The sequence below is a fragment of the Colias philodice genome, chromosome 3 (genome assembly GCF_061535455.1).
Source record: "Colias philodice isolate Cphi_HAF_F1 chromosome 3, ilColPhil1 Martin Lab GWU primary, whole genome shotgun sequence".
Taxonomy (NCBI): domain Eukaryota; kingdom Metazoa; phylum Arthropoda; class Insecta; order Lepidoptera; family Pieridae; genus Colias; species Colias philodice.
Window position 1 is genome coordinate 2,426,698 of NC_143088.1, and position 20,025 is coordinate 2,446,722.

Genomic DNA, 20,025 nt, shown 5'->3' on the forward strand with positions numbered 1-20,025 from the left:
TTGTTGTTGGGAAAATAAAATAATGAATTGAAGCTTATTGAGACCGATTGATTGATGATGGAACTTGCCTAATCTATACTTAAGTACTTGTAACTTGTACTTGTTATAAAGAAAGATAATTTTTTGTTGGCTAGTTCATTTATCCAAGAAGGCTCAAAAGACCCTTTGCCTAAAATTAGTATGTAATTTAGGTAGGTATTTCCACGAAATAGCATTAGGTCTATAAAACGTTCAACCTATAGAATCGTGACGATCCCATCACCCATGCTTAACACTACTTTTATAGATAGGTCCGTGACGATCTATACTTGTTACTACTAGTTAGTTGACCTTGACACAATATTATTGCATTTGCCAGGGACCTCCCAAGGGATTGTAAGATAGGAAAGAATACTGTAGATATTACATACAGCGCCATCTAGTTTGTAAACTAGATATATTGATTGTATACTAGCTTTAGCCCGCGGCTTCACTCGCGTAGTACTCTTATAAAAAGTAGCTCAGGTATCAAGATCGAATCTACCTCTGTACTAAATTATAGAACCGATCAGGTGATTTTACAAGAAAGAGTTCTTCTTCTTATTTTCTTATTAATAATATTAGTAGGACTCAAAGGATTCGGATTCATGGTAATACGTCGTACCTGCACTGATAAGATTACATTATGAAAAGTTTAAAATTTTAAGACTAATTACAGTATATTTCATGGCAGGCCGCATGACTTATGAATCTCGGAGATCCAAATTTCTTCTTTATTCCTTTATTTCAATATGTCCTATTTTACATAGTAAAGGGAAATGTAATATTCAAATATTTAGTGATTGTTATTGCAAATAATACAGCTTACTGTAAGTGAAACAGATTTTGAATAGATTCAAGTAGTTTTTGAAATCATTCATACGAAACAAGCTTACAAACACTATTTGAAGTTTTCATTTTTATAATTTTTATAAGAGTTTGAGAGCAGTTCCATGTCGCTTAGTAAGGTTGGAAAAAACATGACTTTCTTTATATCAGGGCAATATAAACAGAGTATAAATAAAACAACCATAGATAAATCACACAGTTTAATATTTAATCTACAATACAGATTACATGAACACTTAAATTACATGTTATTTCTATATCAGTCTATCTTTACATAGTGCATCAATATATTATTTTTCTCTATGTATAAATATATCTTTATATAACGGGACTAACCGCATTAATTTTAAATCGTTTATTACAGCGTGCACTCTTGTTTTATTGTCTTAATTATAGCGGTCGTTATTTTTAAATATTAATTTAAATAATAATATGCCTTGAATCGAATGTAATTTCGAATTCTTAAACGACCATAAAGGCCTATGTTTCGCTGTATATTTAGTATGATTAACTTATGTTGAGAAAGTTATAATTTTAACAATATTTGGGTATATTTAGATGGGTAAATTGAATTTATTATAATATCTACTTAACCTACTTGTATTACATAATTCTTTATTTAAGTATGCTAAGCTATGACAGAAAATATATATATGAAAAATGGAACTGGGAAAGTCATGTACAGAAAGATTAAGGTCGCGTTTCCATCTTCCGCAAGTAAGAAGAGATATTTCTTGCGGAAGTTTTCTTGCAGATGGAAACACGGCCTAATAAAACGAATGTGACAGGTGGAAAAAAGTCAGAAAATATACACAAACAAATAAACATAAGAACGATACTGAATAGAACTGAATACTACTACTACTGAATAGAAGAACGATACTGAAAATTATATTTCTTAATACGTATATCTCGTTGGGATAAATTAAAATCATCAATCCAAGGCAGATTAACATTTTTAGTGACTATTAGTGTTGAACACTAAATACCAAAAACACACATGTTAATAACACGAAGAAAAAATTTTTATTTGGTTTCGACCACACCTCTTAAGCTACGGCGACTATCACCTCCGCTGAGCATCACCATTTTGGCTCAGCAGTAACAGAGATTATAACCGCGTCTACACTCTACATTGCACAAATCCAATCAAATTATATATCTAATAGGAATTTACAATATATATGAAAAAAAAACATCTTATTAGAAGAGGGTACCTCGAAATAACTCGGGGCGGGAGAAACGGTGGAATACACACGTCTCTTTCTATTCTACTATGTGAGAAAGAGACGACGATATTTTTTTTGTTCCCGCCTCGAGCGGATCTTAAGCTACGCAATAATTTAGTCTAAATCAAAAATAAATATAGCACACCGCAAACGCTTTATAAATTACAACAACAGATTTCCAGATTTTTCGATTTTTTTTCAATTTTTTGACAATAATGAGATCATAAGAGGTACCTCCATTTAATATTTTCCAAGCTCTGTTATATCCTAATAAATGCTAGACAAAACTTACACTACGTTCCTCTAAAAGGCAAGGGAATATTAATTTGTTTAAGAAATTATATGAATTGTTAAATAATGTTCATAAATATATACAGGTACTTATTATTTAGTGCAATATATCTAATCGGTGTTCTTGTTATAATGCTAATTTTAACTATTTACTAAGCTAATGTTAAAAAAACTTTGAAAAAAAAAACACGATAGCATTTATCGTGAAATATAAGGCTCGTCACACACTAGTCGTAATTCTACGACTTGTGAATAAGGGGCCTTATTTATTTATTATGTTTTGTCTACACGCAAGGCTTGTGCATGTAAGCTTGTATGCACAAGCCTTGTATTCCGTGTATCCAGAGCATAAATACATACATCACAAGAATTTATACAGAATATACAATTCATCATTGCATTTTATTGATATAAAGCAAATATAATTACTTTAAATGGAGATTTTAGACACATTTTTTTATAAGAATATCATCAATATGCTACCCGGATATTTTACATGAAAAATATATTTTCTTTAGCTCAAAGAAAAGCTTCTATTTATAATAAACTTATAATTTAACCGCAAAACATGCCGCGTAGTATAATAACACAATTTAATACAAGACCAAATATATACGAAAAAAGTGAATCGAAAATGATAAAACGATCAAAATATACAGCTTAATCAAATTTGTGTAAATAACTACTAAATGGTCGATATTTACTATAAACACGATTTCTTTGTATTAACAACGTTATTAAAATATGTATTAAAAATCATAAATATAGTAAATATCACAATAAATATACACAATTAATGATACAAATACATATAATATGTAAATTCGATACACAAACAAATGTACAATAGTTCAAAAGAAAATGTTCATTTGTTATCTGCCATAGAAAATTAAAAATCAAAATTTTAAACGACCAATGAAATTTCGTCAAAATGACATCAAAAATGGTCTGATTAGTTAATACATTAGCAGATAACAAACTTTATACAAGTAATTCCATATGATTTAAGTATATTTTATAATATTGTAGCAAGTTCTTTTTTATATTATGACGTAAACAAAGACGAAAGATTCGACAATCACCCGTCTCACTCTAACACATTGAAACGCATGTACGCTAGAGCGAAACGGCACGATTCTCTCGCCTTCATTTACGCAAATATATATACGAAAATAAATACAAATAGAACTAAAACAAAAGCTGCGCTACGAAATATTCGCTAAATACATCTAAAAATAACACGATCACAAACCAAACTGTTTTGGCAAATTGTCTATGCCGATTGGCAATACCGCACATATAATATTATGCCGCAAACGAACCGATGTTGTAAAAACCGTTGCACTTGTATTGTACACATATTTCTACTAAAACATCCGAAAACAATAGTTCTCAACCAATTTGCATAATGAACGATATCTACCAACACCAAAATGTCCGCACACTTTTTACCAAATCACATACACCATTTTCACCATTTGATAGAAGTTTCTACCAAATTTTATACACTCTCTACCCCCACATTTGACAGTTACTTCTACCAAATCGCCAAGTATTTCTACCACATCCCCACATTTGGAAGATATTTCTACCAAATCTTATACACTTTCTACCACGCCCACTCTATTTGACAGTAATTTCTACCAAATCGCGTACATTTTCTACCATCACCTTATCTCAGCGCCGTGTACAAGTTGAGCACGCTCTTATTCTCCTTGTGCGATGGTGTTTTCGAGAAAACGTTCCAGAAACGCAGCGTTTCATCGCCGGCGCCTGTCACTATGGCTTCGCCATCGGGAGATAGCGCGAGATATAATACTCTGTACGAATGTCCCGTTAGTTTGGCCACCTGGGGATAAAAATAATACGTGAGTTATAATCTTAATCCATACTAATATTATAAATGCGAAAGTAACTCTGTCTGTCTGTCTGTCTGTTACTCAATCACGCCATAACTACTGAACCAATTTGCATGAAATTTGGTAGAGATATTTTGATACCCGAGAAAGGAAATAGGATAGGAATTATCCCGGAAATCCTACGGGAACAGGTTTTTCTTTGAAAACTCGAGCGAAGCCGGGGCGGACCACTAGTACAAATATAATATTATTATCATCATCATAATTGTAATCATGTTAATCATTGAACACTTGAAAAATTTTAATCTTACCAAATATAGGTTCAAGTCATATTTCACCGCGCAAACTAAAGTGTCCTTTTTGTTCTCAATCATGCTAATTGTCTACTATATTCTTTTTTTTTTTAATTTTCACATTTGAATTTGAATTTTGAACCCTTTCCTCAAAGTTGGCAAACCATACTAACCACTGACACTTGTGGAAAAATAATAATAACTGCATATTTTTTTACAAATATTTGAATGGTTTACCTACTATATACATATATATTATCTATACTAATATTATAAAGAGGAAATGTTTGTATGTATGTATGTATGGTATTCACGCATAAACTACTGGACCGTTTTTGATGAAATTTGGCACAGACAATCTTTAGATACATAGGCTACCTTTTATTGCGAAATATGTACCACGGGCGAAGCCAGAGCGGACCGGCTTCGCCCATTTCATAATACAAAACAGAAACAAATTTGAAATCGAACCTCGATAACTAATTAATCCATCAGGCCCCGGAATCACAGACACAATAGAAAATCTATTGTGTCACGGTCGGATCTGGCCGTTCGGGGCCCAATGGGTTAAAATAAAATTAATCGATTCCTGAATATTTTTATAAATTAAATAAACAATATAATATTACCTGTGTGAGCGACGGATACTTCCACACGAGTATCTGGTTCTGCGAGTAGCCGTGCGTCGAGACGAGCTCGCTCGAGTGCTTCGACCAAGCTAAGTTGCATACTTGCGAGCCTGGAATTAAGGAGAAATAATGTTTTAATATAAATTCATAGCTATTTTAATTATGTATATGTATATCTAAAAGAGAATAGGAAGGGCTTTGTTTTTGTCGCTTTTATAATAATATTTTTAATGCTAAGTTAGTAAGATATTACTGAAATAAATACTGGTTTTGATGACTATTAAAGTACTAGAATTGAAACTTATAATATTTTATGAGAATAAATAATTGTTATTTGTTGCATATTGTTTATGTATCCGTATGTCTTTTTTAGCATTGGTGAACGAGAACATAATTTGAATGCGTATATGTGTATTGTGCCCATTTCCAAGCGCATGTTATTTACGTGCATATGATATGTTTGAAAACATACGGGTGTATTATAACGTTCGCAGGTGCGTGTCACATGAGAGTATGTGTTCGTATGATGGCAATAGCCCGTGTTGGTGGTGTGCGTCTGTGTTGTGTGTGCGTGTGTGCGTATGAACATGAATGCGAGTGTATTTTCACGTGTATGTTGTGTGTGTGTTATGTATGTGTGTGTGTGTGTGTGTGTGCTGTGTGTATGTGCACTCACCTGTATCAACGCACTGCATCGGCTGCGAAGTAAGCGTGTTCCAGAATCGTATACATCTATCGGCTGTACCACCGCCCGAGGCGAGCAGCCCGTGCTGGTGGGGCGACCAGGCGATCGCTTTCACCGCGGCCACGTGGGACGAGTACGTTTGCACGGGTGATGTGGAATGCTGGAACATTTTAAAATAAATGTGAATGATACTTAATTGTACTCTTGCCGTTTTCTGGAAAAGAGTTCAATTCGGAATATAAAATAACTAGCGGTCCGCCCCGGCTTCGCCCGTGGTACCTACATGTTTAAACTATACTATCTCTCAAGTTGGATCGAACGAATGCGAATTTTATTGTAATCGGTTAAGTGGTTTAGGAGTCCATTGAGGATAAACATTGTGACACGAGATTTATATATATATTAAGATTTTTTAGTTCGTCGAATTCCCTTGGATTTAAGATAATTGTAGCGATAAAAAAAACTTAGGGAAACGATTTTTAGGAAAACGTCAAGCCGGCTTGAGCCGTAGCCAGCAGCATAGTAGTTATAAAAAAATATTCAACAATATACGTTCATGACACTCACGAATTTGTTAAAAAAGGTTAAGAAAAGAATACTTTGTTTCTGGAACAATGCCAACACAGGGATGGCGTTTTTATTGGATAAGAATTTCATCGATATAGGACAAGCCCGGCTAGCTCAGTCGGTAGAGCATGAGACTCTTAATCTCAGGGTCGTGGGTTCGAGCCCCACGTTGGGCGGAATTTTTTATTTTTGTTAGTTGTTTTACATAAGGATTTTTAAGTAGGTACATATTAGTTTATTCAAATTAGCAATATTTATTAATTTTAAGCAGTTATATTATCTTATTAAAAAGATATTCCTTTCATAAAGTGATATTCACAAAAAAAACCAATCAGGCAATTAACTTTAATTAATTCTTTTGCATTTTGAATATGAAGGTAATTAAATTAATTTGGTCTATTTCATTACTTTATCTTATATATAAAATTCTCGTGTCACAATGTTAGTCTGCATACTCCTCCGAAACGGGTGGACCGATTCTCATGAAATTTTCTGTGCATATCGGGTAAGTCTGAGAATCGGCCAACATCTATTTTTCATATGTACCACGGGCGAAGCCGGGGCGGACCGCTAGTTTATTAATAAATTAAGACTACTGAGTTTATTTTAAATATCAAAAATGATTTGTCAGCGGTCAGTGACCCTATTTTTATATTACATATATCAATTCGATTATTAGTGATTTACAGTGAGAATAGTCACTGCAACTGACACATATAATATTATATTTTTATATTATGTATGTGCCTATGTAAAAAGGATAACAAATTAACGTTATTATTATATTTTTTATATTTCAAAATATATGTTTTTACTTTTTAAAACGATAGCAGTGTGAATTTTTTTTTTCTACTCATTATATCTCAATATTATTATTACGCATATAACCATAACATAACCATAGAGACCAGGAAATCGTTATCATCATATACAATATGCATATCTATTCGTCCACCGCAGAACGTAAATACTAAATTATATTGTGTGACACACAAACCGCAATCACACACTTGGCTATCATGAGAACTATTTTGTTTTTGTTCGCATTTCATTTTTTTTTAATAATACAAGGCATGATCTACAGTAGATACCGAAGCCAAAAATAGTTTTTACAATTTTTGTCCGTACGTATCCAGGCTTTACTCAAAAATTACTGCATGTATTTACTTTAAAATTGCTACAGAGATAGCTTGAGACCTGAGGAAGGACATAGGATAGGTTTTATCCCGGAAATTCCGCGGGAACGGGAACTTATTTGGCTGCGGGCGAAGCCACTGATGGAAAGCTAGTAAAAACTTGATGGTACTGTATTACAATATTTAGTCACATTTTTAATACAACTATGACCAAAAAGAGCGCAGCAGCATTAAAAAAAAATCGCAAAAACGGCAAAAAATGTACATTTTGAGTAAAGACTAAGTTGCAAAGCCATAAAGCAGTGTTCCGCAAAGTGTGTACCGCGGCACACTGGTGTACCGTGATCATTAGTTGGTGTGCCGTGGAAAAGTAAGGTTATCTTATAAAATTATTTTTAGTAAGTAAGTAAACCTAAACAAATCACGCGAGCGCACGTGCGAGGCGTTTTGTTTCGTTCTGTGATTTCGTTAGGCCGAGCAGCCGGCCGCCGGCGCGTCGCGGGAGGCGGGGACGGAGGCTCGCCGCCCCGCTACCCGATCCCAATCTCTCTGGCTTACAGTCACCAGATGGTCACCAGCTGTGGTCACCAGTACGAGTCCGCCGTTTAAATTCACCGCACGCTTTTGTTTCGTCGCGTATTATTCTATGCGTAAAATAATTGTTATAGAATAATGGATAAATTCATTAAGCGTAGTGTAAGTTTGTCAGGTGAAAGTAATGAAGAAGAAAAAGACTCAATGAAAAAGAAACCCAAAATTGTTCATCGAAAATATGACGAAAGCTACATAAATTACGGTTTTACATATTGCGGAGACGAATCTTGTCCTACCCCAAAATGTCTTGTTTGCGGAGAAACATTGGGTAATAATTCTATGGTGCCCAGTAAACTAATACGACATTTAACTACTAAACACCCATCAGTAGCCCAAAAAGACAAAACGTATTTTCAACGTTTGAGGGACCAATCGAAGAAGCAGGTAAATCTCATGAGTTCGTCTTTCAAAACCTCAGCCAAAGCACAAAAAGCAAGCTACGTAATCGCTAATATGTTAGTAAAAGCTAAAAAGCCGCACTCTCTTGCTGAAACTGTAGTTTTACCTGTCTGCAGAGAAATTGTCAAGATAATGATTAGCCAAGAAGCTGCTAAAGAAATTGAAAAAATACCTGCATCGGCAGAAACAATTTCACGTCGAATCAATGACATATCTAATGACATTAAATCGACGTTGATTGAAAAATTGAGAGTTAGTGGAGTTTTTGCGCTACAAGTTGATGAGTCCACTGACATCAGTGGTCACGCGCATCTCATCTCAAATGTTAGATACATTGATGGATGTGAATTCAAAGAGGACTTTTTATTTTGTCTGCCACTGCCTAACCATACAACTGGTGAAGAAATATTTAAAGTAACCGAAGAATTTTTTAATGAGCATAATTTAGAATGGCATAACTGTATAAGTGTTTGCTCGGACGGCGCAGCGGCTATGACAGGGAAGGTTAAAGGCTTTATAGCTAAGGTTACTGAAAAAAATCCTGACGTTCAAAAACAGCATTGTTTTTTACATAGGGAAGCTCTCATGACGAAGTCTCTTCCTGACGATCTATTGAGTGTTCTTCAGGAAATTATCAAAATCGTCAATTATATCAAGTCGCGACCGCTGAACTCTCGTCTTTTTAATGCACTGTGTCAAGAAATGGGGGCAGATCATCAGTCACTTTTATTTCATACAGAGGTACGATGGCTTTCTCGCGGTAAAGTACTTTCCCGAATTTATGAGTTGAAAAATGAGACTGAGATGTTTTTGCAGTCCCAGGGTTCTGATTATGAACATTTATTTAAAAAAGAAGAATGGCTAGCAAAACTTGCATATCTGACGGATATATTTGCTCACTTAAATGAGCTCAATAAAAAAATGCAAGGCAGAAATTCCAATATTTTGACATCGTCGGATAAAATTGAAAGCTTTCGTAATAAATTGGAACTATGGATCAGTCTCGCTACGAATGGTAATAATGAAATGTTCCCAAATGTCATGGCAGCTGATCCAGAAAAAAAGGTCCAGGCTTTGATTGTCAAACACTTAAAGCTTCTTGCAGAGAAAATGAATTTCTATTTCCCTAAGCGTGATCTGCAACCTATGGACTGGGTTCGAAATCCATTCTCCGAGAACATTCCTTTCGGCCACTTACCAATAAATGAGCAGGAAGAACTGATAGAAATGAAAACGGATCGCACATTAAAATTAAAATTTTCTGAAACTGATTTAGAACAATTTTGGCTATGTGTGAAAAATGAATATTCTTTGCTTTCTAAGCATGCTATTGCAATACTTTTGCCGTTTGCAACGACCTATTTGAGTGAATTAGGATTTTCGACTCTTATCACAATAAAAACCAAAAAAGGGAACGCCTCAGGACGATCGACGAAGAAATGAGAGCAGCCTTGTCAGCGATTACTCCAAATTTAGACCGTCTATGCTCAATTAAACAGTCTCATGTTTCGCATTAAATATAATGTTTGTTGATTAATAATAAAAGTTGATTAATATTACTTAAAAACTGGTTTTTATTTTGTGGTGTACCTCAAATTTTTTTCGTTTTCCTAGGTGTACCTTGAACACTAAAAGTTTGCGGAACACTGCCATAAAGTACAAACTTACCATAGACCAAACGAAGAGTTTATTATCATTGCCGCCAGAGGCTAACGATTGACCGTCGGGAGACCACTTTAGACCGCACACTTCTTGTCTATGCCCTTGTAACACTCGGGATGCTTGTGTCGCTGAAAAATTATGAAAAAATATCGTGAAAATAACTGTTTTTCTTATAAACAATTAAAACCAATTCTAATAGTTGACTAACTAATTCAAATTAAAACTAATTCTGCGACATTTTTCGTTATTAAACAAATAACAACGATTAAACAATAAACACCAAAAAAGGTAAAGATAAGTAAAGCTATGACTATAAATGGCATTAAATTCGAATGATGCATACATATTTGTTATTTTAGTAATAATAATTAAGGATAATATTTACATTAAACTCGAAATTATTTTAATAATAATTAACAAATATTGTTAACGTTTAATCACTGTGGAATTTTCCAGACAGATTTTCCTAAAACCGTATTTTATTGTCATAACTTAACAGTAAATAGTTATGAATTTTTAGAATCAATACTTAAAATATTATAAATGCGAATTTTTCACTAGGCGTTTTCAAATCCAAAACATTAAATTTATATACTAGGGATTACGAACCCAATAATCATGAGAAAGTTCAATATTGAATACACAACAATACACGTGTGTCGTGTATCCCATAAAACTAGCAAACTAAACCAACCCCTATCTACACTACATTAGAGACGAATATGCTAACAAGATGTTCCCATAATATCGCGAATTAAGTTATATCCATACAACTATCAACCCAAAAGTCAAGCTCATAAAGTTCAAAATTGCATACACATCCCTACACATGTTTTTTAAAACTGCCAATCCAAACTAGCCCCTACTCCCATACAAAAAAAGTCGTTTATCGCATACTCACGTGGCGTTCTCGTATCCCGCTGCCGTATGTGCCTGTCGCGAGATCCCGAGCTGAGCATGTCACCGTTCCACGCTAGAGCACCCACACGGGCCACGTGACCTTGTAACTTTGATACCTGGAAAATAATAGTTCAACTTAAAATCCTACTCAAACTCATACTCAAAGTGAAAGTCAAAATTTACCTCAAACTTAAACATTATCTCAAACTCAAACTCATATTAAGACACCTTTTCAATTTCAAACTGAAGCTTTGATTCGTTCAAGGCTGTTTTCAAAAGCACTTTTGTCAAATTACACATAATAACTAATAATGATAATATGGTAGCATTATAATCATTAACTCATTAAATCCTAATAATAGAGCCGTAGTTAACAATTAAACTCCCACCACCGATTTAATAGAATATTTTGAACAGTAGGTAGTTCAATAAAGAACCCATACATATAATTTTACATTTTGATACGCAAATCTACTCTGAAACATACGAGAATCCCACTGCGTAAAGCATATAAATAAAAATAGTATTATTAGGAAAAAGCACGCGAAAAGCCAAAGTTCACTGACACCTGGTCACATTAATATTGCAAATTAACAACACCTATCTTCGGCACTGCAGTGATGATACATGCATAGTATAAAGATAACAAGTAGGCCATCTCCCGGCGTTTAGGAGCGCACGGTATCTAAACTCGCGAGGCGTAGGGTTGTCACGATGATATTTAAAATAGTTGAATAAACAAACACCGACCGCTCACAGCAATGGGGCGGCCCTACGAGACCGGTACATGAGAAGGAACCGAGCGGCGTTGTGTGCGTGAGTCAAGCTTGCGTACGTACATGAACGGGGGGCGTGGCCAAGCGCTCCGCGTACATATACAAACGGCGCGATGTACTTTTGTTCGAAGATAACTTACTTGTTCTCTTTATACTATGACACATGTTTACATATCATACAAACTGGTTTTGTTCTCGTTTAGAAAACCAGGGCATACGATCTGATCGAATGCAATAAACATGCGAATTAATTATTTCACACTCGGGTTGCTAGGCAACCGGCTAATGCGATGTGACAGCCCCACGTTTGGTTACGCAATCTGTACTTCTGCCGCATTGCAAGTGCCTTTGAACTCTGATGAATTATCCCTAAATGTATATGAGAAATTATGCATACTTGATGCGAATATTGTAAATACGAAAGTTTAACTGTATGTAAGTATGTCTGTCTGTTAAAAAATGAAACTGATTTCGGTGTGAAATGAAAATAGTTGCAGACATAGGGTTAACAAAAATCAACCCCTAAATCGTTGAAATATCTAAGGATATTAATAATTTATCTCTTATCTACTGATAACGAGATGTAAATTAAATAATAAAACAGACGCGTTATTTGATTAAAAGCTATGACTATTCATAAGGAAAGTCTAGATAGATAATAATTTATATGTTTTCTAGATCCTAGTTGGTTATTGTAATAAATGATACGATTATACAGTTCGAGTTTTGACAATACACCTGCTAAGCAATAAATTATTATTTTATCCCAAATTAGATTATTTAGTTTACATTAATCTTCTATTAAAAGGAATGCAAACTCTACTCAAATTATTTGATTTAGGGGTAAATTTTTATATTATACTAGCTGTGCCATGTGGTTTTACCCGCACTGCTCGGCTACTGTTGATACATAGCCTATAGCCTTCTTTGATAAATGGGCTATCTAACACCGAAATAATTTTTCAAATCGGACCAGTAGTTCCCGAGATTAGTGCATTCAAACAAACAAACTACTCAGCTTTATAATATTTGTAAATATTTCTTATTGGGGCAAGAACTCACCTCCTTGTTAACGGACACGTCCCATACGCTAATGTGCCCCTTCTGCGTGCCCACGGCGACCAAGTGCCCCCGCTCGCTCCACGCTACCGATGTGACTGTATTGCCCTCTGATGACAGGTCGCAGAGCCTGGTGACCTGCGGTGTTAAAATATAAAAATGAATAATTGTTCTAGTGTAGTTCTAGTTGTAGAAGTATTAATAGCAAGATTAAACTAAGGGTATCTTTAAAATGTAGATAGATAACATTTAGATGAATATTTGTTCTCTATAATACAGATGTATTCAAAGAAGAATAAAGTTAAGATAAGTTTAATATTTACATACATACGCATGTAGTAAAGAATGCTGGATACGGACTCTATTCAGGAAATAAGTGTAGCGTAAATATCACACTATTTATATGACGATATGAAATATAATATAAAAAATATAAGTAAGTAATAGTTGGATACCAATAATCTTTAATTATCCTGTTAACAGCGTCAAAATTTTAGCTTATTCAGAATGTGCAAGCGCATCGATAATTGCCTTCACTAATTATAAGCTATTACTTATAAATAATAATTTAAATTCCTCAGATATTGGCATATATTTTAAACCAAAAAATGCCCCTAGATCGTACTCATATTTCTTTTTTACTACTTACATTCATCAGCGACCAGAATCAATTTGAAACGTCACTCAATAAAATATGGTCGATAATTAAAATTATAAAGTAGCCTACCAAGTTCCCAAGTGATCTAAGAATAGCAGTTTAATTAATCGTTAAAATCTAGCGTTCTTAAACCTGATAGCTGCCATGATTACATATTATGCAATGGTATAAATATGCAACGACCGAGAGCTACTGTATAATCTGTTTAGTAAAACATGGCGTTAGAATGAATACATAATTGAAAGAATTTCTGTATTAGAATGTTTTATTGATGATTTTCCCGTGTAGTTATAATATTTTTAGTAAAAGCTTTTTATGTGCAATTGTCTAAATAATGACAAATATTTTGAGTTATCTTTTATTGGTGTTTTATATACCTATTTGTATTATTTTACCCTATCCTGGATTTAGTGCCTATGCGTCACCTGATGTTAACTGCTCCCTACATCCACTAGTTTAGTAGAAGATACTTTTCCTTATATTAACCGACCTATTTTCCAATCCTATAATACTCATCATCAGAAGCATAGCATCACTAAAAACCTACAAAAATGGAACCAAACAAAATTCCCCCAGCTCCCCCCCCCCCCGTCTTTCTAAATGCATCTTCAGTCACATAAACGATTGCCATCTCTCGCGCCGGGTTCACTGCCACTGCAGTACATCTAAACTAGTCCACCCCCACACTGGTCCACGGCCGCTACCAGACGAGATATCTAAGTTACATTTGAATCACAAGCTACTTAACAACATTAACAGCCTATAGATTCGAACCTATGTACACCTATAAGTATGAAAATTCCCCCAGATCCTCCCCCCAAATCTTTCTAAACGCATCCCTAGTCACGCAGCACAAACGATTGCCATCTCTCGCGCCGGGTTCACTGCCACTGCAGTACATCTAAACTAGTCCACCCCCACACTGGTCCACGGCCGCTACCAGACGAGATATGGAGTTACATTCGACTCACGACAACGATTTGCATAGACACGATCACACGATATCACCGACTTAGTATAGTTTCAACGTCTTCATATAAAAAATGGCTATTTACAACTTTGAAATAAAAAATTCACAAGTGTAGTGACCATACTACAAAAAATTACAGGCAATATGTCCCTACTAATTATTACATTCCTCCCAACAAACAATTATGCGTTGGTTGCAGGCTATTTTAATGTTTAAGGTACTACTATTGATTTATAATGGATTCAGTTATCACTAAAGGTGGTTCAGTACACTTATTAAATAAGTTCAGCTCTTCAAGTTGCATTACAACTGTAAATAACGAATCACAATTTCCTTAGGGCGCGGGCACACGATGCGTTGCGGCGCCGCACCGCAAAGATTTCACCGTGTCAGTGGGCACACGAGTGGTGCGGCGCCGTAACGTTGTTCTGTCGCAGCGGCGTCGTAGCAGCGTTGCACAGCGTGTCCTTCCTTGTGATGCAAAACAACTGAGCGGTGCCGCTCCGACGTCGCACCGCATTCACCCCTCCCCGCCTCGTCTTGGTGGTTACAAGTCCGGTGCGGCGCCGGAGCGCATCGTGTGACATGCCACAGATATTTCTATGTAAGACGACGCAGCGACACCGCTCCGGCGCCGCACCGCCGCCGCAACGCATCGTGTGCCCCCGCTCTTAGTAGTTAGTGTAGTATCAGTGGCTGCGTATATACTTAAGACGTTAAAGCTTGTTTCTGCTTACAACGTTAAAACCTGTTGAAAGATCTTCATTAACTCTCTTTAACTCTTATTGCTACAAATCTGCTATAACGGAGTTGCTTTTAGATCATAAGACTTTATTTCAACTTCAGTAACGTTAGCGGTTCTGCAAGGGAGTTAATTAAGAGTGTAGTAACACCAAACTCTACATACGTTGTATAACCCTTATATACAGTTTACGCCTGTTATACTAAAGGCAATCATAGGTTAAATAGTTACAGTGGTTTTTTACGATCCTTATATAAAAGGTTTTGGTGTAAGATGAATTACTTGTAACTCTGTAAAAACACCATTAAATGTTTCGAACGCTTAAAGAGTTTATGCATAACCTAACCTCAAATTCTGAAAACATTTATCGAACTGAGCTCGTGACAATATTTTTGTGTATCTTTTGTGTTTGTGAATGTATGAACTGTAAGCTGTGCATTTTCTTTAAAATGTAACCTGCGCCTGGGGTGACTTGAAGATTAGGGGTTTCATTACTTTGTAAGGAACCCTAATCCAAACATGTATAAATAAAGCTAAAATCAGTATTTTAGTCTCCACAGCAGGTAAATGTCTTCGATAAGTGTATAATTCCTCTCTTATATCAACCCAAGACCGTATAATACTCTTTACCACCGGCGTTGTAGTTCATCAAGTGTCATAATTGATTTAAGGGAAGACTGTAACTTTAAGAAAAAATCGCCATTTTGATTACTTTCTGTAAACATAACCTAAAAATTTATTGGTACAAAATCACTTTCTAATAACGATATATTTACATTTTTCTAATTATTTTACTTAGTTTTATGTATATAATCACTAATAAAACCGAGCAACACTTGAAAATGACGTTTAAAACTATTTTAGGTTATTTGCATTTTCAAATGTTATCCTTTTATTCCTCTAATTCATAATTTTATGAGGGCGCGTTAAAATTGAGATGAGAAACACGATACGCTATCACAGTAAACTGGCAAGCGCACTAATAATTAACTTAACACTTCAAAAATACTTTAAATCCACAATACATTTTGTGATGAGAATATTGCAATGTCGGCATACTGTCGGCAGATAAACGAAGCACTCATTTGGACAAATAATAACTTAATAAATTAATAGAATTCTTTTTACTTTAAAGCTTTTACAATCTGATTTTGACACAGAAAACTTTTCAAATGACTTATAAGGTATCAACGTACCGGTCTTAGTTCTAACTAACACCACTATAGATATGTTATATAACTCTAGGTTTCAACTGAACTCCATTCTAAAGGCGCTATAAAGTTTCAAACTAAAATTGACGTTCTTGTAACACCTCTTACACACTTCAACTAAAGGCTTTGTAGAACCACTATATAGGGCTTCATACAGGCTTAGCCTGCAAAATTTTGTGCCAAAATCGAGGGTATAAAGGTGTTATTACACTCTATAACTCTCGTATAAGAAATACGCTACCTCTTAAATATCTAAGTAGAACCGAAATACATGTCTAATAAAGCTTGTCTTAACGCACAATTGTTTGTTGGGCTATTATAATAGTCTTCTGATTTAATCAAATCATCGACAAAACAATCAAAGACAAGGCAATAGCTCAAATTCAAGCTCTAAGAACCAATATAAAGTTACAGGTGAAATCAAAACTTCAGCTAGAAAGTAATGATTAAGATCTCAGTACCACATTTATATAAAGTATGAATTCTACCTAGAAAGCTCCCATCGTTGTCCATTATTTCCTAACACTTTATTTAAAGCAAAGCCAACCTAAACCCTTCTTCAGAAAGCAATCTTCTAAACCAGTTTAACGATGCATGAGCTGATAAACACAGCTAAACTGATTAAGAAATACCGCAGGTTCAGAAGAAAATGCCCGAAGGTTTTAATAAGAATCAAGTTTTACCACGGCATAAATAGCTATTTAATCATATATTACACTCTCCTATTAATGGTCTTAAAATGTATGTTTTAACACCTACAAAATTTGCGATAACTTGTACAAAGACGCTACATAATTTTGCGCAAAACTACATTTCCACAAGTATGCACTAAACTTCTGGTCACGTACGACAAACACGAGCGAGTTCATCTCCAAAGTTTAATTGGAAACATGTTTATTTTTATCTTACGAAAATAAAGTTCCTATAAATTTTAATTTGAAAACAAAAAAAAAAAGAAAAAATCTCACGGCGACGCATTCAAAATGGCACTGCCCTTACTAGGTTACTGACCAAACAATCCTCACTTAACGGCACCTATGTCATGCAGACAGTCGAAATCCAGTCGTTTTGCTATTATTAATTAAATGCCTAGACAGAAACGCATAGAGGTAGGTGACTTATTGAACACTCCTGCTATTATTATTTGGCGAAGTGCGATTTAAATTATGCAAATTATAATGGTCCCACGCGACTGTCAAAATGTCCATCGTCTGTTATATTTATAATGTTTGCACTCTTTTTATTTTAGACAAAGACTGTTCACCTATAAATGTTTGTTAATGTGCATATAAATCAAATGTTATAGGAGAATAAAATATAACGAATGCGTTTTGGACCAAATCGATTTTTGGAATATTATAGAATTTTTATGATAACGATCTGAAAAAAATAAAATAGTTTGGAAAATCCAAAAGTGCACGCCTCATAATTTTTTTTAAATAATTATTTATTAATTATTATTTTTGTTTATTTAATAACAATTAAACCACATCGAATCAGACCCTGAAAAATGAAAGGGTTCTATTCCTGAGCATACTCAAGCGTAAGAGAAAAAAAAAGACTCGATTAGTAAAGTATTTCGGTCGCTATCGTGTTAACAAGAAAAAGGATCCGCACATACAGACACACGGACGTCCAAGACAGGACTTTTTTAAACTATTTTTTAATTAGTTTAAATAACAATAAAACCGGCCAAGTGCGAGTCGGGCTCGCGCACAAAGGGTTCCGTAGCAGCAAATATAATAAATTACAGTTAAATCAACCTATCTCAAAAACTATAAGAGATACTTTGATCAAACCAAAAATCGTTGAAAGAGTTAATTAGCATGCATCACCTCTATTTTTTTTAGAATTTTATACCCCGTAGTTATAAAAATAGAGGGGGGGGGACATACTTTTTACGACTTTGAGAGCTGATATCTCAAAAACCGTTCACTTTAAGAAAAATGTTTTTTAGAAAACTTTATATCATTTTAAAAGACCTTTCCATTGATACCCCACACGGGTATGTACATCGAAAAAAAAAATTTCATCCCTCAGTTACATGTATGGGGGGCCCCACCCCCAATTCTTTTTTTTACTATTTAGTGTCATATTTTTGTAGCGGTTCATACAACACATATTCCCATCAAATTTCATCACTGTAGTACTTATAGTTTCCGAGTAAATCGGCTGTGACAGACGGACAGACGGACAGACGGACAGACGGACATGACGAAACTATAAGGGTTCCGTTTTTGCCATTTTGGCTACGGAACCCTAAAAATGACATCAAAAATATCATGAACGTTAAAAATAGTGTTTTTTCTTAATATGTGTGTGTATGTATTATCTTACAAGTGCAATGTATGATACATAAAGACATTTTAAGTTTGAAAAATCAGATGTTTTGCGCGAAGTGACAGTAGTACCCACCTCAACGCTTCGCTTATGAGGCGTGCAATATGAACCACAAAACACACTTATTAATTAACACACTTATTATAATACGAACACGATATTTGAATTCTTGTACCAAAAAGTTTAGAAGTAAAGTTTCATATGGTCCTATTTCACCCTGACCTAGCTCAAAACGTTCAAAACCTCATTTTTCCACGTAAGCTTATCTCCTTAAAACGACGAATTTATCCTACAGTAACTAAATTATTATTTTCAACTTGTATGAACTTGTTGTCCAACGTCATTGCACTGGAACTTTATAAAGGCTGATCGTTGATATCAAACACCTTTTACCAATTTCAATCATTACCAACGACATATACCACACTAAAATCACAAGACATCTCCCCTCACACTCTTTAACATTCAAACCCAAAAACTACACCACTAACAAGCTAACACACATCTTACTACCCTCGTTAAGATTCCCTATATACCCTCCCATATATTCTCAGCCACATTTCCCAAACAATCTTCTCCATACAAACTTTCCATTTGTTCTCAATATTAGACCAGTATCAAACTGCATCAGCGGCACTCCTTAATATCGCGATCTGGTCGTTGCCCCTGAACAGGAATGCAGGTTTTCACAGGAAATTCTCATAGTGCTTATCGACGTTGCAGGCATTTCGACAGTCTGGGTTAGGTGTCCATGTCTCGACCGATTATTTGGTTGAGCATAGTGGAATATTGTTGTTTTTGTTTATGCGAAAGATATTTGCATAGATATAGTAATAACGAGGTAGCATAGTTTTGCGCTGTTTGGTGCCTGTTTTTTGGAGTTCTTTGTTACTGTTGTGACAACTATTTAGGCATTCAAAATAATTGCAACAAAGTGCATATAGTTGATACTATTATAGCAATTTCTTAAGCTCCTTCTAGACTTCTACTGTACATAATGCAGCAACACTTTAAATGCACAAAATAATGGCCGTTTTGAAGATTGTTTTTGGAATCAAAAATGCAATTCTATTGTAAAGTATTTTTTATATTAATTAATAGATTAGTCCCAAATATAGTAAATATCTGAGCACAGAACGTACATGTGCCCAAAAAACG

At 34.8% G+C, this 20,025-nt stretch overlaps 1 protein-coding gene and 1 non-coding gene across 4 annotated transcripts in view; one reads left to right on the top strand and one right to left on the bottom strand.

The window, feature by feature from the left end:
* Positions 1-1,052: 1,052 nt before the first annotated feature.
* Positions 1,053-20,025, bottom strand: part of fzr (fizzy and cell division cycle 20 related) — a 58,608-nt gene continuing 39,635 nt past the window's right edge. The window contains exons 5-11 of one of the 3 annotated variants that reach the window (XR_016317987.1): positions 12,950-13,084; positions 11,113-11,227; positions 10,218-10,339; positions 5,845-6,013; positions 5,169-5,278; positions 3,953-4,236; positions 1,053-3,899 (exon numbers count right to left, since the gene is read on the bottom strand). Coding sequence is in view for 1 of the 3 variants with exons in the window: in XM_089713066.1 (XP_089569192.1) it covers positions 4,060-4,236; positions 5,169-5,278; positions 5,845-6,013; positions 10,218-10,339; positions 11,113-11,227; positions 12,950-13,084 (828 nt within the window). In the remaining 2 variants the exon portion in view is untranslated. Of the gene's footprint in view, positions 4,237-5,168; positions 5,279-5,844; positions 6,014-10,217; positions 10,340-11,112; positions 11,228-12,949; positions 13,085-20,025 lie in introns of all 3 variants that reach the window. The other 2 variants (XR_016317988.1, XM_089713066.1) reach the window with 2 other exon arrangements.
* TRNAK-CUU (transfer RNA lysine (anticodon CUU)) lies at positions 6,524-6,596 on the top strand. Its single transcript has one exon. It is a non-coding gene; the product is annotated as a tRNA-Lys (tRNA).